This window comes from Carcharhinus amblyrhynchos, unplaced genomic scaffold (assembly GCF_965287045.1).
Source record: "Carcharhinus amblyrhynchos unplaced genomic scaffold, sCarAmb.v2.hapA chromosome_208, whole genome shotgun sequence".
Lineage (NCBI taxonomy): Eukaryota > Metazoa > Chordata > Chondrichthyes > Carcharhiniformes > Carcharhinidae > Carcharhinus > Carcharhinus amblyrhynchos.
This window is the reverse complement of record NW_027649948.1, coordinates 228,047-248,557: the sequence shown is the minus strand read 5'-3', so window position 1 is coordinate 248,557 and position 20,511 is coordinate 228,047. Positions and strand designations below refer to the sequence as shown.

The window sequence follows — 20,511 nt, the reverse complement described above, 5'->3', positions numbered from 1 at the left end:
ATCCTGTGATGGTCCTCATTGCATTCTGCAATTCCACCATTTGTATCGTGTACAAACTTACTAATCAAACCAATTACATTTTCCTCCAGACCATTTATATATATTACAAACAGCAGAGGTCCCAGAACTGACCCCTGAGGAACAGTACTTGTCACAGCTTTCCATTCAGAAACCCACCCTTCCACTGTTACCCTCTGTCTTCTATGACTGAGCCAGTTCTGCATCCAGTATTAACTAGGGTTAATATATCCCAGCCCCAACAGGGCCCAACAAGCATGGCAAACCTCAATGATGCCCGTGGACACCACATAATCTCTCTCCAGGAATCCCCGGCCACAAACATGGACATGGTAGAGGGACAGAGAGTCAGATAGAATGAGCCCCCTCAGTCACCCACTGCCTGAACCTGCTAATAGCACATTTGGCTAGGAGGTCTTCCACCTTCCCCACTCCACTGGCTGCCCATAGATCAGGAGCATGGGGCTGAAGTGCAAACAAAACATTGATAAAAGATTTTTTAAGGAACTGAAAAGGGAGTGCAGCCTAAAACAAGTAATGTCAACATTGTCCACAGGCAAGATTGTAAAAAGGGCAGGTAGCTTGGGAGTTTGTGAACTAGTGCAATTTGTGGTTTATAGGACTGTTGTGCACACCACCCTCCGCCCCACGTCCCCAGCATAGTGAGAAGGATCTCTCGGTGAAGGGATCTCCGGACAGCAAAAGTCCTGGCCACAGGTGAGGGTACGGCAGCAGCAGCAAATACAGGAAATCCCTCTGTGCAATGGCAAAGGGCTCAGGGAAATTTTTGTGAGGCAGGTCAGACTGTGGGGCTCCAGCCCGAGGGACTGGGTTTAGGTTTGGGGCAATGTAAAATTCTGTTCAAGCAGAGGTGCGCCCAGGCAGGATTTCACTACACAGTTATGTCTCCGAGAATGCATGTGACAGCATATACCAGTATGAGGTGGTGTATAGTATCGGTCGCAAGCTGAATGCCCACTGTCACATGTTGATTTTTCATGGGAGTGCCTGGTTTGTGAAGAGCCAAAATGGAGCAGGTTCATTCAGGAAGATCAAGAGACTTTGCCCGGAACAAGAGCCGTCGGAGAGCGCATGTACCTCCCAATGACTCATCCATCTGACTTTCCAAGCACCTGCTCTACATGTGGCAGCATCTGTCGATCGCACGTGGGACTTACCAGCCATCTCATACAGATTGAATCAGAGTCGAAACAAGATATCTTTGAACCAGAGGAATCGCCAAAGTAGCATTCAGAGCCTCAAGGCCCCAAAAGCTAAAGTCAGCATCAATCTCTGCCACGCACTCTCTTCTACAAGAAAATTGGGGCACAAGTAAGCTATTCAGAGCCTCAAGTTTGTTATTTGAATCAGATCGCTGCTAATGCTCGATCCTTCAATTCCATTATTCCAGGTTATTGAGAGAGGCAAGAGAGGGGATTGCTGGGGTCGAGAAAGATCTTTGTATCTTCATTAGTAATTGGAGCGGTCCCGGAGAACTGGCGAGTAACTATTGTTGTTCCTCTGTTCAAGAAAGGAAAAAGGAACAATCCAGGAAATTATAGACTGGTGAGTTTCACATCAGTGGTTGCGAAGCTATTGGAGAGAATTCTTAGAGATAGGGTTTACACACATTCGGAAAAGTATAGCCTAATGAGGAAAGTCAGCATGGCTTTGTGTAGGGCAGGTCATGTCTTACTAACTTGACTGATTTTGGAGGAAGTGACTAAGGTGATTGATGAGGGTAGAACAGTGAGTGGATGTTGTCTACATGGCTGTTAGTAAAGCTTTCAACAAGGTCCCTCACGGTAGACTCATCCAGAAGTTTAATAAACATGGAATCCATGGTGACTTGGCTGCGTGGATTCAGACTTGGTTTGCCCATAGAAGTCAGTGTAGTGGTGGAAGTGTGTTTTTCCACCTGGAGGTCTATGGCTAGTGGTGTTCTGCAGGGATCCGTACTGGGACCTCTGCTGATTGTGACATATTTTATATAAATATGACTTGGATTAAAATGTAGAGGGGTGGGTTTATACATTAACAGACGACACAAAGATAGATAGAGCTGTAGATAATGGTAAATTGTCACAGGATAAAGCACAATATAGATCCGTTGCAGATATAGGCAAAGAAATGGCAGACTGAGTTTAACCCAGGCAAGTGTGAAGTGTTGTGCTTTGGGAGATCAAATATTAAGGGCAAGTATACAGTTACTGGCAAAACCTTGAACACAAGTAGACAGGGTGATAAAGAAGGCATATAGCAGGCTTGTCTTTATTGGTTGGGGCATTGGAGTACAAGAGTCAGGCTGTCATGTTTCTGCTTCACAAAACTTTGGTTAGGCCATACTTAGTATTGTGTTCAATTCTGGTCACCACACTGCAGGAAGGATGTGGAGGCTTTGGAAAAGGTGCAGAACAAGTTTACCCAGATGCTGCCTGGATTAGAGAGTATGAGCCATAAAGTTTAAATTTATTTATTAGTCACAAGTAGGCTTACATTAACATTGCAATGAAGTTACTGTGAAAAATCTCTTCCACACTCCAGTGCTTGTTTGGGTACACTGAGGGAGAATTTGGCATGGCCAATGCAACTAACCAGCATGTCTTTTGGATTGTGGGAGGAAACCCACACAGATATGGCTGAGAATGTGCAGACTCCACACTGACAGTGGCCCAAGCCAGGAATCAAATCCGGGTCCTTGGCACTGTTAGACAGTAGTGCTAACCACTGTGCCACCCCTAAGGAGAGGCTGGAAAAACTAGGGTTCTTTTCTCTTGAGGAGTATAGGCTGAGGGGAGACCTAATAGCAGTCTATGAAATTATGATAGTAATAGGTAGGCTTGATAGTCAGAATCTTTTCCCCCCAGAGTAGAAACATCTAGGACTGGGGACATTTAAGGGCTTGTGAGGGGCAAGATTCAAAAGGAGACATGAGTTTTTTTTAAACACATTGGCAGGTGTCTGGAATGCACTGCCAGGGATGATGGTGGAGGCAGATACGATAGGAACATTTAAGAGCTTTTAGATAAGCACCTGAATATGCAAGAGGGATATGGATAAAGGCAGGTAGAAGGGATTAGTTAAATTTAGCATCATGTTTGGCAGAACATCGCTGGGCCAAAAGGTCTTGTTCCTGTGCAGTACAGTTCTATGCCCAAAACTTTGAAGAGAAGCTTCCTGACTTCACTACCAAAAGGCTTAGCTTTAATTTTAATATTTGTGATTCTTTGTTCTGGATTTCTTCTCCAGGGGAATTAGAATTCAATGGAGCAACTGCAGAGAATCTATCTTTTTAATGTCTCTTAAATAATTTGTCAAATTTTTGAACTCAGAGGATTAAACTTTTGAGAGCAGGTTTATTCCACAAAGTGTTGGTGTCATCCTCTCCAGTTGTCTGGATGAATGCATCTCCAGTAACATCTGAGCAGCTTGACACTATCCAGGAAGAGTCTACCACCCACCAGCAGCCCACCTGAATGGCTTCCCATCCACTACTTTCAACACACACTCCCCTCCACAGGTGAGCTGTGGCAGCAGTGTGCATCATCTATAATTCATCAAGGCTCCTTACACAACACCTTCCAAACTCACAACTGCTACCATCCGGAAGGATAAGGGCAGCAGATGCATGGGAACACCACCTTCTACTAACTCCCCTCCAACCCACACACCATCCAGATTTGTCACTGGGTCAAATCCCAGAACTCCCTCTCAGCAGCACTGTTGATGTACCTGAACCAAATGGACTGCAACAGTTCAAGAAAGCAATTCACCACCTTCACGAGGACAATTAGGAACAGCCAGTAAGTGCACAGCCCTTGAATCTGCATTGTACTTCTTCAAAGGTTAATACATTGTTCCCAGAATACAATAACCCAGTTCAGTCAGAGCAAAGCTCTCTATAATAGAAGAGCCATTTTTACTTTTTGAATTTTAACCCCTTTAAGATAAAGGCCAAATTACATTTGCAATTTTTTGTCAAATTGCCCTGTGTGCACAGACACTTTGATCCTTTACAGTTTCTAGGTTTTTCACTACAAGTATTATACATAAAAGAATGGTAATTTTTTTTCCCTTTAAAAAAAGGAATTTTACTTTTTTTGAAGTAAATAAAGTAAAACAGTAAAAGGAACAGCCCAGAAAATAGTACATGATTCAATTTGATCATGATCTGAACCCAACTTCATTTTCTTGCCTTATTCCTTATTACCCTTTACCAAAAACATAAAATATACTCAGTCTTGGAAGTTCCAATTGTCACCCAGTATCTATAGGATAGTGGAAAGACAATGTTCACTGTCCTTAATTTCACTTCCGACCGGTCGAGCCCAAATTTTAAGATGTGACCACTTATTCTTGATTCCCCCGCCAAAAGGAAATAATTTCTCTGTACATCAAAATCTTGTAAAATTTTTGGACAACTTGATTAACTCAGCAATTTTCTAAATCTAAAGGTGATGCAGAACTGATCCTTAATTTAACCCTTTTAAAGGTTAAATCTGTCTCAGCTCCAAAGTTGATGATTTCACGCTTCCTGAAAAGAAAACCCATCTACTACAGTTTTGCCCAATTAATCTGTCAATGTTCCTTTAAAACCTTATCCTCTATCTACACAAATTACTATGCCTAACTATCATCCACAAACCTGGGAGTTTTCACCATATATATTGGCAAGGCACTGCAATTTTATATTTACAACATCTGGAAATGCCTTGGAATGAAGTCATTGGTTTCAATGTAGGACAGGAAGCCAATTTACACACTAAACACTCGCAACCAACAATAGTTTATATGGATTTTAGTAAGGCATTTGACAACATATCACATGGCAGACTGGTACAAAAACTAATAGCATGTGGAATTTGGGGTTCCCAAATGGCCAGACGGATACAGAACTGGCTTGGTTATAGAAGACAGTAGTGATAGGCGGGTGTTTTTCCAGAATGGAGATCTGTAGCTAGTGATGTTCCACAGGGATCAGTGCTGGGATCTCTGTCATTTGTAGTATATATAAGTTATCTGGAAGAAAACGTGGGTGGTCTGATTAGCAAGTTTGCAGATGACACGAAGATTGGTGGAGTTGTTGATAGTGCCAGGGATTGTCAGATGATACAACAGGATATAGATAGATTGGCGACTTGGGCACAGAAATGTCAGACACATAAGGTGATGCATTTTGGAGGATCAAATTTAGGTGTGAATTATACTGGAAATGGCAGAACCCTTAGGAACATAACACAGAGGGAGCTGGGTGTGCAGGTCCACCGTTCCCTAAAAGTGGCAACACAGGTTTCCAAGGTGATTAAGGCGGCACATGTCATGCTTGCCTTCAAAATCGGCCAGGGCACTAAGTTCAAGAGCTGGCAAATCATGTTGCAGCTATATAGAACTTTGGTTAGGCTGCATTTGGGAGTATTTTGTACAGTTCCGGTCACCACACTACCAGAAAGACATGGAAGTTCTTGAAAGGGTGAAAATAAGGTTCACCGGGATGTTGCCTAGTCTTGAGGCTGTTGACTATAAGGAGAGGTTGAAGAGACTGGGATTATTTTCACTGGAAAGACAGAGGCACCTGTTTGGGATACACTAGGGAGAATTTAGCATGGCCAGTGCACTTAACCAGCACATCTTTCAGACTGTAGAAGGAAATGGAGCACCCAGCAGAGGAAGCCCATTCAAACATGGGAAGAACGTGCAAATTCTGTACAAACAGTGACCCAAACCAGGAATCGAAACTAGGTCCCTGGTGCTGTGAGACAGCTTGCTAACCACTGTGCCACCCTGTATGGTCTGAGTAAGGGCAGAAGGTTTTGTTTAGTTTAGTTAGGGCATCATGATTGGCAAGGCTTGGAGAGCCAAAAGGGTCTGTGCCTGTGCTGTACTTCTCTTCGTTCTTAAATAATGACCACATCACCTGTTTTTGTGATGTTGGTTGAGGGATGTATACTGGCCAAGGAACAATAGATAATTCAATTTTTATTTGTATTAGGACCTTACGACCATCAACATACACTTGGGAGGGCAGAGGGGCCTTGGTTTAATATCTCACCTGAAAAGATGGCAAAATTTCAGGCAGATATTGGCAAGTTCCTTGCTGAGGAAATCATCCAGTTCAAGAGGGCACAGAATGGAAAAGGAGGAAAGTATCTTTACTCTAAATATAACTTGATTACACAAAAAACATACTTTAAAACTATCAACCTTTCAAAAGTATTCATGAGGAACACCAATCATACCACACATCCCCAGCTACTGATTGTAAATCAGAAATTGTGTGTTGCAGTCAAGTGAGAGAAAATAACATGGTCACCAAAAAGAGTTGGAAATAATTCAAGATTCCCAGGAAATTTCTGATACGTGACTTTTTGTTTGATCATATTTAATGTGATGTGCTACCATTTGCTGCCATAGAGATGGACATTGCCAGCCACAACCACAATTTAGAGAAACATGCACACCACTGGCAAAGCTTATTACAAATAACGGATAGTCCAGAAATATTAGTCAGCGTTCTCCAGATGGTTCAGCCAAGTATAGCTACTGAGAGTAACAAACCCGATCAAGCAAAACACTTCAACAGCCCCCAGCATCAACTTTTACAAACAGATTTCTTTGGAACTCTTGAATGCATTAGAGGCTAAGTTTAGACAAATGTGAGGTGATGCAGGACTTACTCAGTTAATGGTAGGGCATTGGGGAGAGATACAGAACAGAAATCTAGGGGTACATGTTCACAGCTCCTTGAAAGTGGAGTCACAGGTGGACAGAGTGGTCAAGAAGGCATTCGGCATGCTTGGTTTCATTGGTCAGAACACTGAATACAGGAGTTGGGACGTTTTGAAGTTGTACAAGACATTGGTGAGGCCACACTTGGAATACTGTGTGCAATTCTGGTCAACCTATTACGGAAAGGGTATTAATAAACTAGAAAGAGCGCAGAAAAGATTTCCTAGGTTGTTACCACGACTTGATGGATTGAATTAAAAGGAGAGGGTGGATAGACTGGGACTTTTTTTCTCTGGAGCATAGAGGATGCGGGGTGACCTTATAGAAATCTAGAAAATAACAAGGGGCATAGATAAAAGGTAGATAATCAACCAATATCTTTTCCCAAAAGGTAGGGGTGTCTAAACTAGAGAGCGTAGGTTTAAGGTGAGAGGGGAGAGATACAAAAGGGTCCAGAGGGGCAATTCTTTCCACACAGAGGGTAGTGAGTGTCTAGAACAAGCTGCCAGAGGTAGCAGTAGAGGCGGGTACAATTTTGTCTTTTAAAAAGCATTTAGATAATTACATGGATAAAGGTAGGTATAGAGGGATATATGCCAAATGTGGCAATTTGGATTAGTTTAGTGGTCTAATAGAAAATGGCGGCATGGACAAGTTGGGCCAAAGGGCCTGTTTCCATGCTGTAAATCTCTGACGCTACAAAATTAAGTTAATTAACAATAATCTTGTGTGCAGCTTGATTTGATGTTAACATGTCTCAAAATTAAAATCTTTAACTGCACAATTATAAACAAAATATATATATATAAATCTTCTGCAGCACTCTTATACACAAGGTATCCCAACCACACTTGGGAAACTTCTCAATATATCATTATGTTTCATAGTTGTGCCAAGGAGCAAAAGTAGATTCAGTGACAATGTTTAAGAAATGAAAATTCGTACCCAAGTAATGCTTGGGTACAATGCTACCAGGCCAGCTGCTCGCCTAGCTCATCTTCAGGCTTAAGGCAGGAAGGGGAATTTGATCAACTGTCAAGCCCAATCTTCATCTCACCCACATTCACACACATGCACTACCCAACCAGGAGAAAAAAACATCAGTTTTCTTTCATGTTCTCTACCAAGATCAACTGTAGCACCCCAAATAAAAACGTAACTAATGGCATATAGCACAAACCAAACTGGTCTTCAGGCATGAGGACTTGCACCAAGTCAGAGTTTTCAGTACTCAACTCAAATCCTTGCAGAATATCACTGACAAGTTGCTTATTCCACTTATGTCCAGTTGAATAGCTTGACAAAGACCAAAATCTATCTAACTCACTTTCGTCATCCTGACAGGCACACAATATTCCTGGTTTACAAGTTTAAGAAAGGAAATCAAGCCCAATCTAGTCTTACTTTTGTATCATATATTCTACAGTAATGAGTTGCTACGTAGAATCCCTATACTGCAGGATGGCATTCTGCATTGACAACAATCCCACCCAGATCCCATCTCTATAACCTATGTATTTACCCTGCAAATCCCCCTGCATAAAGGGCCAAGTCAGCATGGCAAATCAACCTAACCTGCTCATCTTTGGACTGAGGGAGGAACCTGAAGCACCCAGAGGAAACCCAAGCAGATACAGGGAGAACGTGCAAACTCCATAGTCACCCAAGGCTGGAATTGAACCTGGGTCCCTGGCACTGAGGGGTAACAGTGCTAAGCACTGTGCCACCGACATACAGGACTCCACTGATGCAAAACAGACTTCAGCAAAGTTTAATCGTACAGACATGGTTAAATCTGGAATACAGTGTTACAATTGGGCAAAGTGTAATTATAAAAGGTATGGGATTGCAAAATTAATGGTGACAATACAATGGAAGAACAACTGTGCCCAACAGTAAAGGGAAATGAACTATAAACAGAAATGGCATGTTTAACGAAATTGCCCACGTTCACTACTATCTTAGCAAAGATCAATTCAGCTTTTAGTAATATCTGTTCCAAACCAGCATCTTGATCCAATTAGATCAGCACTCAATTTATACAAAACCATACTTGTCTGACTTCCCCATACTAAAGAATCATCATTCTATCAGCATAGCTGATTTGCCACCATCCCACACCACATTCTCATGGCACCAAAGCCAATAACAGTACGTCCTTTGACCGTTCTGGCCTGGTTGGCAAACGCTGCAAATGCAATCTGATGCCACACATTTCAAGTCAGAATAAGATTCTCCTGGAAGTCTAATCACATAATGGGGACGGAGTATGTGTGTGTATATTGTATGAACTTCAAGGAATGGAATTCTAAAATAAGGAGAACAGAAAAAAAAACTAGAAATACAGACTAGTCAGCATCTGACAAAAGACGACAGCCTAATATTGTCTTCGTCAGAACATACAATTCGATTGACCCTTTCTCTTTCAGGTGCTGAGTGACCCAATGCCCATTTCCAGAATTACCCATCTTACTCTAGGTAACTGTATATCCTAGATAGTTCCCCAGGTAACAAGGACATGCTGAGAAAAGTTTAAAAATCACTAAAAATATTTACAGTAATAATTATAAAACAATGGACAGCTTAATTAAAATGGTCAGAGCAAGTATCACTATTCAACTTTTACCGGTATTTCTTTCCCCCCAGGATCAAGCACACCCACTGATCAAAGTGAAGTTAAAAAGCAAAAATCAGTCACCTGGTGCAGTGCTCAAACATGCCTCAGACTAAACTTCACATTGTGCTGTGCTTTTCAAACTCAACCTTGACTTGTTTTCTGTCTTTGATTGAGGTTGCCAATTTAGTTACTCACATTAAGATTTCAGTGTTAAGAATGGTGGTGATCTTTGTGGGTCACACAAGTTATGCAACTGGGTCTCATAATAGAGTGTTTAAATCATGCTGATTTATATACATCTTGAAGCTAATAGCAACAGCCAGATTTTGGATTTATTCAAAAGGAGAAGCCTTTTCCAAACCTCCCAAACTAAAAAGGTTGCACGATGACAAACCAAAAAAAAAATTAGAAATAAGACCAAATAGTTTGGGCTTCAGATTTGGGATGGAGTTGGAAAGCAGAGTGCTGGAATGGAAGGACTTGTTGGGGTGGGGAAAGACAATGTGAGGGAATACTAAGGGTGCTAATAGGCTACGGCCACAAATAACAGTGTGATAGATTATCTAGAGAATCTGGTAAAAGGTCAGGATAAAGTTAGTCAATGCAATGTTTAAGCATTACAATTTAAGATTCATTCCAAAAGTCTCTGTACTCTCACAAACCTGAATGTAAATATTGTCTTTGGAAATGGATGGTACAAGCATCAAACACCTTTACAAAATCTGGTAAACAATCATCCCCAAACATCTGAAAACAGGAAGGAAACTAGTCAACTCCAATAAGCCCAATGTGCTGCTTCAGAGTGGGGAGCTGCCAGATTTTGAAATATATCTTTAAAAAACAAAATGCTAACATGCTGAAAACAACAACAGGTTGGGCATCATCTGATTAGAAAAAGACAGGTTATGTTTTGATTACACGCTCACTTAAACGTTCTCTTTCCTGTAGCTTATATTTCATAAAGGTTGAGCTTCTGGGTATCAAGGTGAAAAATATATTAGCTACCCATGGTCCTGAAATGTGTAACATTTAGCTGCAGAGAATATGGTCATATATTGCAGGGTGCATTACAAACAAAATTGTGCATCCAAGTCCAAAGGGGTTGAAATGGTGACAGAATTAGATATTCAGGGCAATAGGAGTTGAGAGTGAACTATCTTAGTCTGTCAATTTCCAAAAACCCATGCCCCTTTCCCAACTCCATCACTGTCCCTTCACGTGATCCTTAATTTTACACAGAAGATGCAACTTGCAACATCTAAGTGGCCTCAGCCTGAAAACACCATACCCAGTAAGATATATGGATTATGTAGGACATTGGCATGCAATTAAAAGAAATATACATTACTATAAATATCCCTCTGATTGATATCGTAAGATCTTTACCATAGGACAGCTAGTAGTGTCTGCAAAGCATAAACACCACACAAAGCTTCACGTTCACATCTTTCCAGTTTGTGCCAAGGCAATTTAAGACAAAACATAAACCAAAAGTTTAACATCCTAACTCTACAAAGATTACTATTGAATATTTTAATCCTATTTTAAAAACCTTACCTTGGTGCAAACACATTAATATTAACCAGTGTAAACACCTTTGTAGACGGCAATCCATAGCATCCAATGGTGATAGAAGTTGTCTTGCAAAAGCTGTAGAGCAGAAGTGTTTTTTTCTCTCATCCTTTACAAAGTGTTTAACATAGCAGCTGCGAGGGAAACTCAGACCAGACGTCTTCTGTTAGTTAACAGTGCAAGCTTATCAGCTAGTTACTGGGCAATTCTATTCGGTTTTTAAATATATAAAAGGTCTCCTAGGTCAAAACACTGGAGTCGAAAGCTCACTGATGAGTTGAGGCAATACAGGTATAAATAAGTTTGGGTACCTAAGAAAGACATGCACATCCATGGGGTGTGAAACTGTTACAAGCCACAACGGATCCATCAAAAAAAGGCACCAGTAACACAGTAAAGGAAGTGTGTTTAAACCAACTGCTAGCCCTGATGACATATCAGGTGTATAGTACCTTTTCTTCCTCTCGAAATTAAGCACTCAAATGGCACGCTTTTAAAGCTCCAGGATATGGGGGCATTGCCTTACAATTCTAGGCAACGTTCGAGGAAAGCTGAATATTTTTACTTTGGGGAAGCACGGAATGCCTTGATTTTTTGGTTTGGTCATGGGTAGCAAGATCGAGACTTATTTTGAAGGATTCACATTCTTCAAACACTTCACAGATTTGTCAGGTCAAAAATAAATCAAAACTTTTTTTTATAACTCTTTCAAGCAATTCTGGATCTTCGATTAGAACAGCATCAAGATGATCAGCCAGCGGTCAATTCTCACACTTCAAGTGGGGAATGTTCCCCCCATTTCGTTTCTTGCAGGCCACTGTTAAGTTAACGGTGACGCTGATGTTTCCTCCTCAAATATCGGGGCCTTCCGAAACAAAAAGCCTCAAATGTACACAAGGGGGTCATTTTTTTTGCTTCATTCAAACTTACTCCAACGCAGTTTTTTCCTCAAAAGAAAACACATTTTATTGATTTTGGTTGACAACATAATCAGCTCAACGCACGTGTGTCTGTGAAAGCCTGTATTCAGCTGGTTGAGCCCGAATAGCTTTTCCTTTCTCCCCCAGAAATCAGCTATTAACAGCACACAGCAGCAGATCATCTTTCCCCTCAAAACACAGGACCTGGTTCACATTAGAAGATACAGGAACTTTTATATATATTTTTCAAGCTGCCATTCCAGCTCTTTAAAACAAAATAACAGAAATCTTTTCCCCCTGCAACAGGCCATTCTACTTCACACAAACATTGTCTTCGGTTCGTACTAAATTCCAGCAGGAAGTCTCCTCCTCAGCTTTGCCATTCAAATATTCTGTCACTTGGTTTTTGCAGGAAAGAAATATCAAATTAGACACAAAAAATACATGCAACACCAGTTTCTTCTATATAACTAACAAGAATACAGTAATTTTACACATAGCTTCAAAAAAAAAATAGTTCTAAGGAAATTCAGTTGGCATGCTACTGAGCAACTGCTTCTTACTAAGGCACCAAGACCCTAGATTTCTAAACAATTTTTTTTGATGTAGAGTTGTCAAAGACATTGTAAAAGCTGATTTTTCTTCAAGATAAAAGTCCTATGTTAAATAGTCCCTAATCAAGACTATCTGATGCAAGTCTGAAGACTTGCTTGAAGATTAAGATCCTTTACAGTTTTTTCTTAATCCTTGTTTACAATGGATTCTAACACTCTAGGTCATTTTACAGTTTGAAACATTTAAGACCATTTCTTCTCTTGGGATGGGGCTACCTGCACCAAAATAATTATACGCCTTGGCTGCCAGGAATGGGAAGAGAACAATACAGACCATAGAACATTAGAAGCATTATGCATTTTACAGTAATGACGGTGCCTAGAACTTGTCCTCATGATGTGAGTCTATGCAGGTCAACAAGAAATTTTTTTTAAAAAATGTATAAACTACTAGAACTCCAACCGAGTCAAGAGGACAGCAACACACTGACTAGAAAATAAAATTGGAAGAGTGCCTCTCACGAGTCACAGGTCTGTGTTTCAATACTACACCCCCAGCATCCAAGAGTCAACAATAAACAGATGTTCAACTATGCAGTGGTACCAGGTAGAACTGCCTACAATGTTCCCAATCTCAGCAGGAGAAGGGGAAAGAAAAACATAAAACAAAAGACAAAAATATTGGTTCCAATGACCATTCTCAAGCCTCCATTCAATTGGTGACATTGGCCAAATCTTGGGGATGGACTGTCTGCTGGCCTTTAGAGCCGCAGACTGGTGAGGAGAGGGGAACAGTTCTAGACTAAACTAGGCAAAAAGGAGTAAGTAGACTACCTAAACTTTAAAACTAAACCTATAACAGGATTCTGATAGTTATTTTGTCTAAGTGCTCCTAAGAGATCTTCCTTTAATTTCTAAGGAAAGTCAGTTATTCTACTGAAAACAGAAGTTCTATGGTTAGAGAAAGACTGCTGTTTTAGTGCTATGGGAATGAGAAAGCCAACACCCAAACACACTTTTGCACCTACACTCTCAGAATATTGAGGATAAACTAAATTATAGAATAACTGCAGCTTTTGAACACAGTTTGTGGGACAACATGCCAACTGTTCAAACGGGTGCGCCAGATTGATGCTTCATACATTTTACACTCCACTCCAATTGTCTAAAACAAAATTGTGATTAAACCAAAAACATCGGTGCTTTTTTTTTAAAGCATACATTTCACAACTTAAAATCATATTCAGGACAGTGCACACGGACTTGCTTTAATTGGATTTACCTCCTTTATTAAAAAATCTCCACGCCAATTTAATTAGACCAATACAGGTCAGTTGCAATTATCTTCCTTTGTTTTGTGAATCTTTATTTGGCCCAAAATCCCATCAAATGAAAGTACTCATTTTGGTTTTTAGCATGCACGTGTACAAGTATGCAAGCATCCAATTTCAGGGGGAAAAAACTTGCTACCCCACCCTTGTGCCAAAATGTGTTCCTGCTGTGTTAACATCTGCATTTGTTTGAAGTCATTTACTGCGTTGACTTGACATCAGCAAAGGGCGGTTCTTGTGGAATGCAAGTAAAATGATTTGATGGACCAGTACATCCTAACGCCAACAGTGCTGCATTCCAAATGCTGCTGGAAGCCTTAATATAAACAAATGTTTCCCACATGCATGTATGTGTACACATCAAGTAATTTTGGAGCATCCTATCTCTAGCTTTCTTCCCTCTTCATGCTCACATACACACAGTTCGCTTGACACCAAACAACACTTCTAAACCCCCATGCCCTCTTTCCTCACTCAAAGCTTAGTTTACCCATTCTGCCACTTATGTCAAGTTACACAGGGATCACAACCCAATCGTCTTCCCATTAGATAACTGCACAGAAATGTGACTGCTTCACAGCACAGACAGCAGTGGTCAAGGGTATAGCCCATCACCACCTTCTCGAATACAAAAGGACAGGCAATAAATTCCAACCTTGTTACTGACACTCATATTATGAGAAGTGATTTTTTTTAAACTGAGAGGGCAGTAATTTTTATTTGAGCAGGGGCACAAAAGCGAATTGTCACATTCCAACTGGTGCCTTGGCTAACGAGTTAAGTCACCACAGGCTGCCCTACAATGTGTATTCACTGGGGAGAGCTAGATACTTTAATTATGCTGGAAAGCAGGCCAGTTTCATCTTCAATGCTATGAAACAGTGACACTGAGCATTGCAAACTTCTCCAACAAGAGAAATACTACAGACTACTATTTAACTTTGTTTAAACAAAATACATAATCTTTGCAAGCTAGTACTGATCACCAGTGCCCCAACATCCCAGATCCAAAGAACTGAAGGTGGGAGAAGTACTTTCATCCAATAGGCAAGCAAAAGAGGAAGTTGACAACACACAACAGGTCAGTCAGCATCTGCAGCAAGACAGAACAATGACTGTTCCCTTCACAGACAGTGAGTGACCAGCTGAGAATTTAGGCTTTTCTGGTTTTGTCTTTCAGAAACATTCAGTGTGCACTTGCATACCTTTTTTTTTACATTGAAAGCATCTTTCTTTGGTGTCATTTATATAATGCCTGTGTACTTGTTCAAACAGCATTTCCCATTAGCTCAAGATCGTTGTAAATTGAATAGTTTCCCAACTTGTATCACATATTGAACAGTTCTTGCTTCTGTCTTTGTGACTAGGACCACACAGTTAGAGCTATTTGTTACATTAAGGAAGAAACAACAATGTCAAAATGTACATTTGGATAAAGCTGTATCAAAAATAGGAAATCTGAATCCTGTGTGTAGATTTTACTGGAAACTCTGCCCAAATGATGAACAGTAGTACTTAGACTACAGTAAATAGTGACATCATAGGACTTGCTCTGTTTTGCTTTTCATTTCCCTCGCCAAAAGACTTAATCCAGTTAAAAGTTGTCGCCCCAAATTAAATCTGGCCAGATAATTTTAGAAACACACAGGAGGTTCCTGCTCAGCTGGAAAAAAAAAACAAAATGTCCTAACATGGCTGTCCACCTCCAGTAACCACTTTCATTGCAAAGGATATTATGCTACTATACAGGATAAATGGTCTTCTATTTTTGATCATTTGATCCACCTGGTTTCCTAAATGCACTGACACTCGCTGGGGTGGTTCAATGGACTAGTCACTCTGCTGCACCTCAGTTCCGGTGATCACATTTATACAAATGCCAACAAACTGCCTAAAAGAAGAGGACCAAATATCCGAATTTGAGCCAGTCTCTGCAGGACTGGGCGGGAAACCTGGGCAACGACCCGGGACTTTTCTCAAATTGTTGTGCTTTGGCTCATTTTCTTCTTTTCACAAGTGACAAGTTAACCCTCTAAAGAACAAGTACATAGACACATTTTAAAACATTCACACAAGTTCTTTTCAACTCCAGATTCTTGACATATACAATTAAACTGTTGGCTTCTTTTTCTTGGCATAAAAATTGACTTTACTGTCCCGATCACTGGTTCTAAAAGCTTAAGCCATTTTCTTTAGGTATGTTAAAGATTAAATCAACCAAATTTGTAGATTTTGGACTGAAATCCAAGTAATTAAAAAAGGTTTTCTGAACCATCAGGCAGGAAAGACAAAGTATTACCTTACTCTGCTTCAACTCAGGTTTGAATATTACTGGTGCCTAAAAGATAATAAGTGCAAAACAGAACTGCCTACAACGCTTTACAGCACATTGTATAAAACAGTTTTCAAGGTGTCTGCTCTCCTGTATCGGTTGCCATATTTACAAAACTAGAAAACAACTGGATTTTCAACAGTTGTTTTGCCCTTCAACAATAACATTAAAGGAGTATCACGCTTAGGACTCTGTGTTTCCAATAGTGAATCCTACCTGAAGGAATAATCAACTACTGGCCTCTAGCACCAGCAGGTAGGCGCTACCTTAATGCAGGAAGCATTCAAGCTCTGTACAGTTCATGGTTTATAATCAAGTGACAACGCTGGTGTATTGAAATGTAGTACGGAATCTTTTTGAAAAAACAGAGTAAAGAAGTATCCATAACAAGTGGTGATTTCAAGAGAGTTTTTTAAAAACTGAGGACTTGGAGACAAAAGATAGAGAAATCAAATTTAAAACATATGGGCCACCCAGGCCAAAAAATGTTAATAACTACATACCCAGTTTATTATTGTGACTGAATTGGGCATTAGGCAGGACACTAGTCAAGGAAATTTCATAAGACAACCATAATACTTTCTATTAATTGGTAGAAGATCTACTTTTACTGGAAGCAAGGCTCCCAGCTCAGTCTTGTTGGTGTTTGTGTAAATAAAAACCTAGGGCTCCCAGAACTTGATGCAATTAAAAAGGGTCAGACAGTTTGGTGAACTTTGCCCTTTTTGCATTCCGTACACATCACAATACACAGCGGTAACACAACAAACACTTTCAATTCTAAGCTGTACCACGTACAATTATTATAACTAGACAGTCTTCTTCAGATTTGGCCAGGGCTCGAGCAGAGGTTTGCAGATACTGTTGAGAAAAATCACATGGGGGGAAAGCATGAAGCACACCAGTGTGGTCCTTCTCTTTGCTTCCTCCAACAGGCAGGCTTATGACACCAGCAGCCTGCTTTTGTTTTAGATAGGACACCAAGTTTCTTAGTGGTCTTTGTGGTGAAGTGGCTTGCTCTACAGAAGAGGGCATCCCTTCCGCATTTTCCATGTTGTTCAAAGCCGGTACGGCCAACAGGACACAATAGCCATTAGTGCCTGATGCCTTGATGCGTCTTGTTACCTCATCCAATTTTGGCTGATCCAGTCGTAAGCGCTGAGTGATTTTTAACTGTGCGACTTTTCCACCAGTTGAAACATCCACCAATAAGTTGGCTGCAACACTGAGATCACCCTCAAGGAAGTGCATGTTCGTGGAGAAAGAACTATTCTTTAGAACCAGCATACCATGCCACGCTACATTCAACTTGCGTTCATATTCCCGGAAGCTGTCAGATGCTTTGGCGTTGCCCAACTCAGATTTAGATTTGCTCCTCATGGGGCTTGCACATTCTGTAGTTCTATGTTTGCGGTCTTTATCCTTTTCATTTAAGTTTATAATTTTGACCTCATGTTTGCCACACGGAACTTTCTCTGTGCTGTTACACTGATCCCGACCTGGTGAATATCGTTCATTCTTCGCATCACGGTCTGAGTCACTGTGTCGTCCACCATCACGGCTGCTATTACCCGGGCTGCGATCAGGCGAAATACAACGCCGCTTTCTGGAGCGGTCATTGCTGGGTGAACAATCAGCCGGGCGTGTTTCTAGAGGGCCTCTCCTTTTTCTCCTTTGGTCCCAATTTTGTAAAATATGGTCACGTCCACGTTCAAGGGACCAGCTATCCCGGACTTCACGATCAAGATGGTCAAACGGTTCATGGCTATTCCGGTTTCTTTCCCGGACAGAAAGGACATGCCAGTCATTGCCTGGAAAAAGGTCCCTCTCTCTGTAATGCATTGGAGGAGAATTCCTTTCTCTACCCCTCAGACATTCCGCACCACGAGGAAGAAGGCCATCTCCAATCAAATCAAAATGAGGCAGAGGCAAAGCTTGTAGAAACTGTTGAGGGTATCGATGTTCGGTATCCGCAAAATCAACTCTGAGCCGCCGATCTGGTCCACCCAAAGGAAAGCCACGCATCTGAGTACAAGCAGCTTGTGCAGCATCCAAGCTTTCATACTGAATGTAAGCCCAATTGTCTCCCTTTCTGTAGTCAATAGATCTTATGGTCCCAAAGCGATCAAACTCTCTTGCAAGACCAGCTACAGGAACCCAGGCACCCAATCCCCCAACCCACAATCGAGTGGTGGGGGTTGCTTTTCCGTACCCAATCTTAATAGGATTTCTCCCGATCACTTTTCCTGACATTGCAATCTTTGCTCTGTGGGCCATATCCAAGTTTTCAAATTTCAGGAAGCCATATGAATTCCCTTGCCCACGTGGTGGTCGTTTGATATCGACCTCTAAAATTACTCCAAACCTTTCAAATGCAAGCAAAAGATCATTTTGTGAAACGGAAGGGTCCAAGTTACCAATAAACAACGTCCTATTAGCTCTTTTATCATCTTCTGGCAAGATCTCATCCTCCCTGAATGTGGTTCTGTCGAGTGTGTAAGCAGCTCGTGCCCGGCCTTCATAAAATGCATAATCCCGCTCTCTTTCTAAATCTCTCTGAGGTGGTGGTGGAGGTGGAGGTGGAGGTGGTAACTGACGCCCCAAAGAACTGCGCTGCTGAGTCCGGTGTTCTCTGTATCCAAGTCCTGCAGGAGACAGAGATCTCTGCCTATGACGGTTGCCTTGCACATTTGGAGTTGAATACCCATCCAGCTCAGGGGAGTAGCTTCTTCCTTTCGGAGGAGGGTAAACCGTTTCAATTTTCAGAGGTCGATCGTGCAACACCAGCCTGCCCTTGGCATGCCTGGCAGCTTTGGCATCCTCAGAATGCCTGAAATTCACCAGAGCAACTCTTTCATCCCCATCCCTGGAGATCTTCACGCTAACATCCCCAAACTTCTTAAACTCGTGGAAGAGCCCATCCTCAATGGCACCATCACTCAACTGGGAACCCAAATTGCTGATCTTCAGGGTTTTGTATTCACCAGGCTGTCTCTCAGCCCTACTTGTCCTTGAAGCAGAAGAAAGACTTAAGTTATTAGCAGTCCGGTTGGGAGGGTAAACATCATAGTCCCTGTTGTTGGTCCTCTTGCCGCTGACATTGCGAGCCCTTTTGGCATTGCCATGGTTCTTGTTGTTCCTGTTGATGCTGTTGTGGTTATTTCCCATTTTCCTGGGTTGTTGGTGATGGCCGCCTCGCCTTTCCTCCCCACGCTTTCCGCCAGCTTTGGGCGACACGTCTTTCTCCTTCATGTTCTCTCGCTGCCGCAATGACTAACGCAGATGGTATTGGAAGGTCCGGACCAAGTTTCTTGTGCGATTTTGTGTCGATCGAGAAGCCGGGCGGATTGCGCGGATTGCTGCCCGCCGCCGCTCCTTCACTGCAGCTCCTTCATTTCGCTTCCCCTCCGGGAGAGAATCGGAACAATCGGCGCTGTTTAATCGATACTTTACCTCAACGACTGGGGAGCTTTGCCGATTGAGCCGCTGCTCGGGTGCTTCCGACTGGATTTTTTCCCCCCCGCAGATTCTTACCGAGGCCCAAAGCCCTCCCGCTTCATCGCCGCCATTTTGTATCAAGCCCCGCCCCGCCACCTTGCACTGATTGGTCAGGAGGTCTAGATGCTGGGCTCTGATTGGTCGGGAGCTCCGGATTCTGGGCTCTGACTGGCCGGGAGCTCCGGGTTCAGGCTCTGATTGGTCAGATGGTCAGGGTGTTGGGCTCTGATTGGCGGACAGCTCTAGGTGCCGGGCTCTGATTGGCCGGGTGTTGGGCACAATTCGGCCGGGATCACCAGCCCCGGCTCCCCGAGCTCTCGGGCAATCAGAGCCCGGCACCCCGCGCTCCCGGCCTATCGGAGCCCAGCACCCAGAGCACCCGGCCAATCAGAGCCAGGCAACCAGAGCACCCGGCCAATCAGAGCCCGGCACACCGAGCTCCCGGCCAATCAGAGCTTAGCACCCCGAGCTCCCGGCCAATCACAGCCTAGCACCCCTGATTGGCTGTCAGTCAGCGGGCTGTTGGCCGGGGTTCTGCCGCTTTCCCCATTTTAACCCGATCCTGGGCCGCGGGTGAGGAATTCTGACTGACTTTCATATGTTTTTAAGCTGCTTTTCCCTGCTCTCTGTCAATCGTCTGGCGGGGTTTTAGCGCAGCTTTTATTGTTGTTGGAATGTCTGCAATCTGACTGAAAGAATGGAGAATCACACAAAATACAGCGTGATTCACGCCAGAGAATTCGCATCACCCCAGTGCTGCAGTCCCATTGGCTGCGATGCACACACTACGTGTACTCTCATTGGCTATTGGACACGTCAATCAGAAAGAAACACCCACCGCGTTACGTCATCAGTCAGCCAGGCCATTCAGCCCATCGTGTCTGTGCCAGTATTCAGCACTGCCCGCCAGTCCTCTGCTCAGTCCTTCATAAACCTCCAGACC

General features: G+C 42.4%; 1 protein-coding gene across 2 annotated transcripts in view; it reads right to left on the bottom strand.

Annotated features, from left to right (window-relative positions):
* Positions 1–19,647, bottom strand: part of rbm15 (RNA binding motif protein 15) — a 44,408-nt gene extending 24,761 nt beyond the window's left edge. Inside the window, exons 1-2 of one of the 2 annotated variants that reach the window (XM_080183281.1) lie at positions 16,869–19,647; positions 10,919–12,251 (exon numbers count right to left, since the gene is read on the bottom strand). In XM_080183281.1, coding sequence (XP_080039407.1) covers positions 12,249–12,251; positions 16,869–19,322 — 2,457 coding nt within the window. In that variant the 5' untranslated portion in view covers positions 19,323–19,647 and the 3' untranslated portion in view covers positions 10,919–12,248. Of the gene's footprint in view, positions 1–10,918 lie in introns of both variants that reach the window. The other variant, XM_080183280.1, reaches the window with a different exon arrangement.
* Positions 19,648–20,511: the final 864 nt, after the last annotated feature.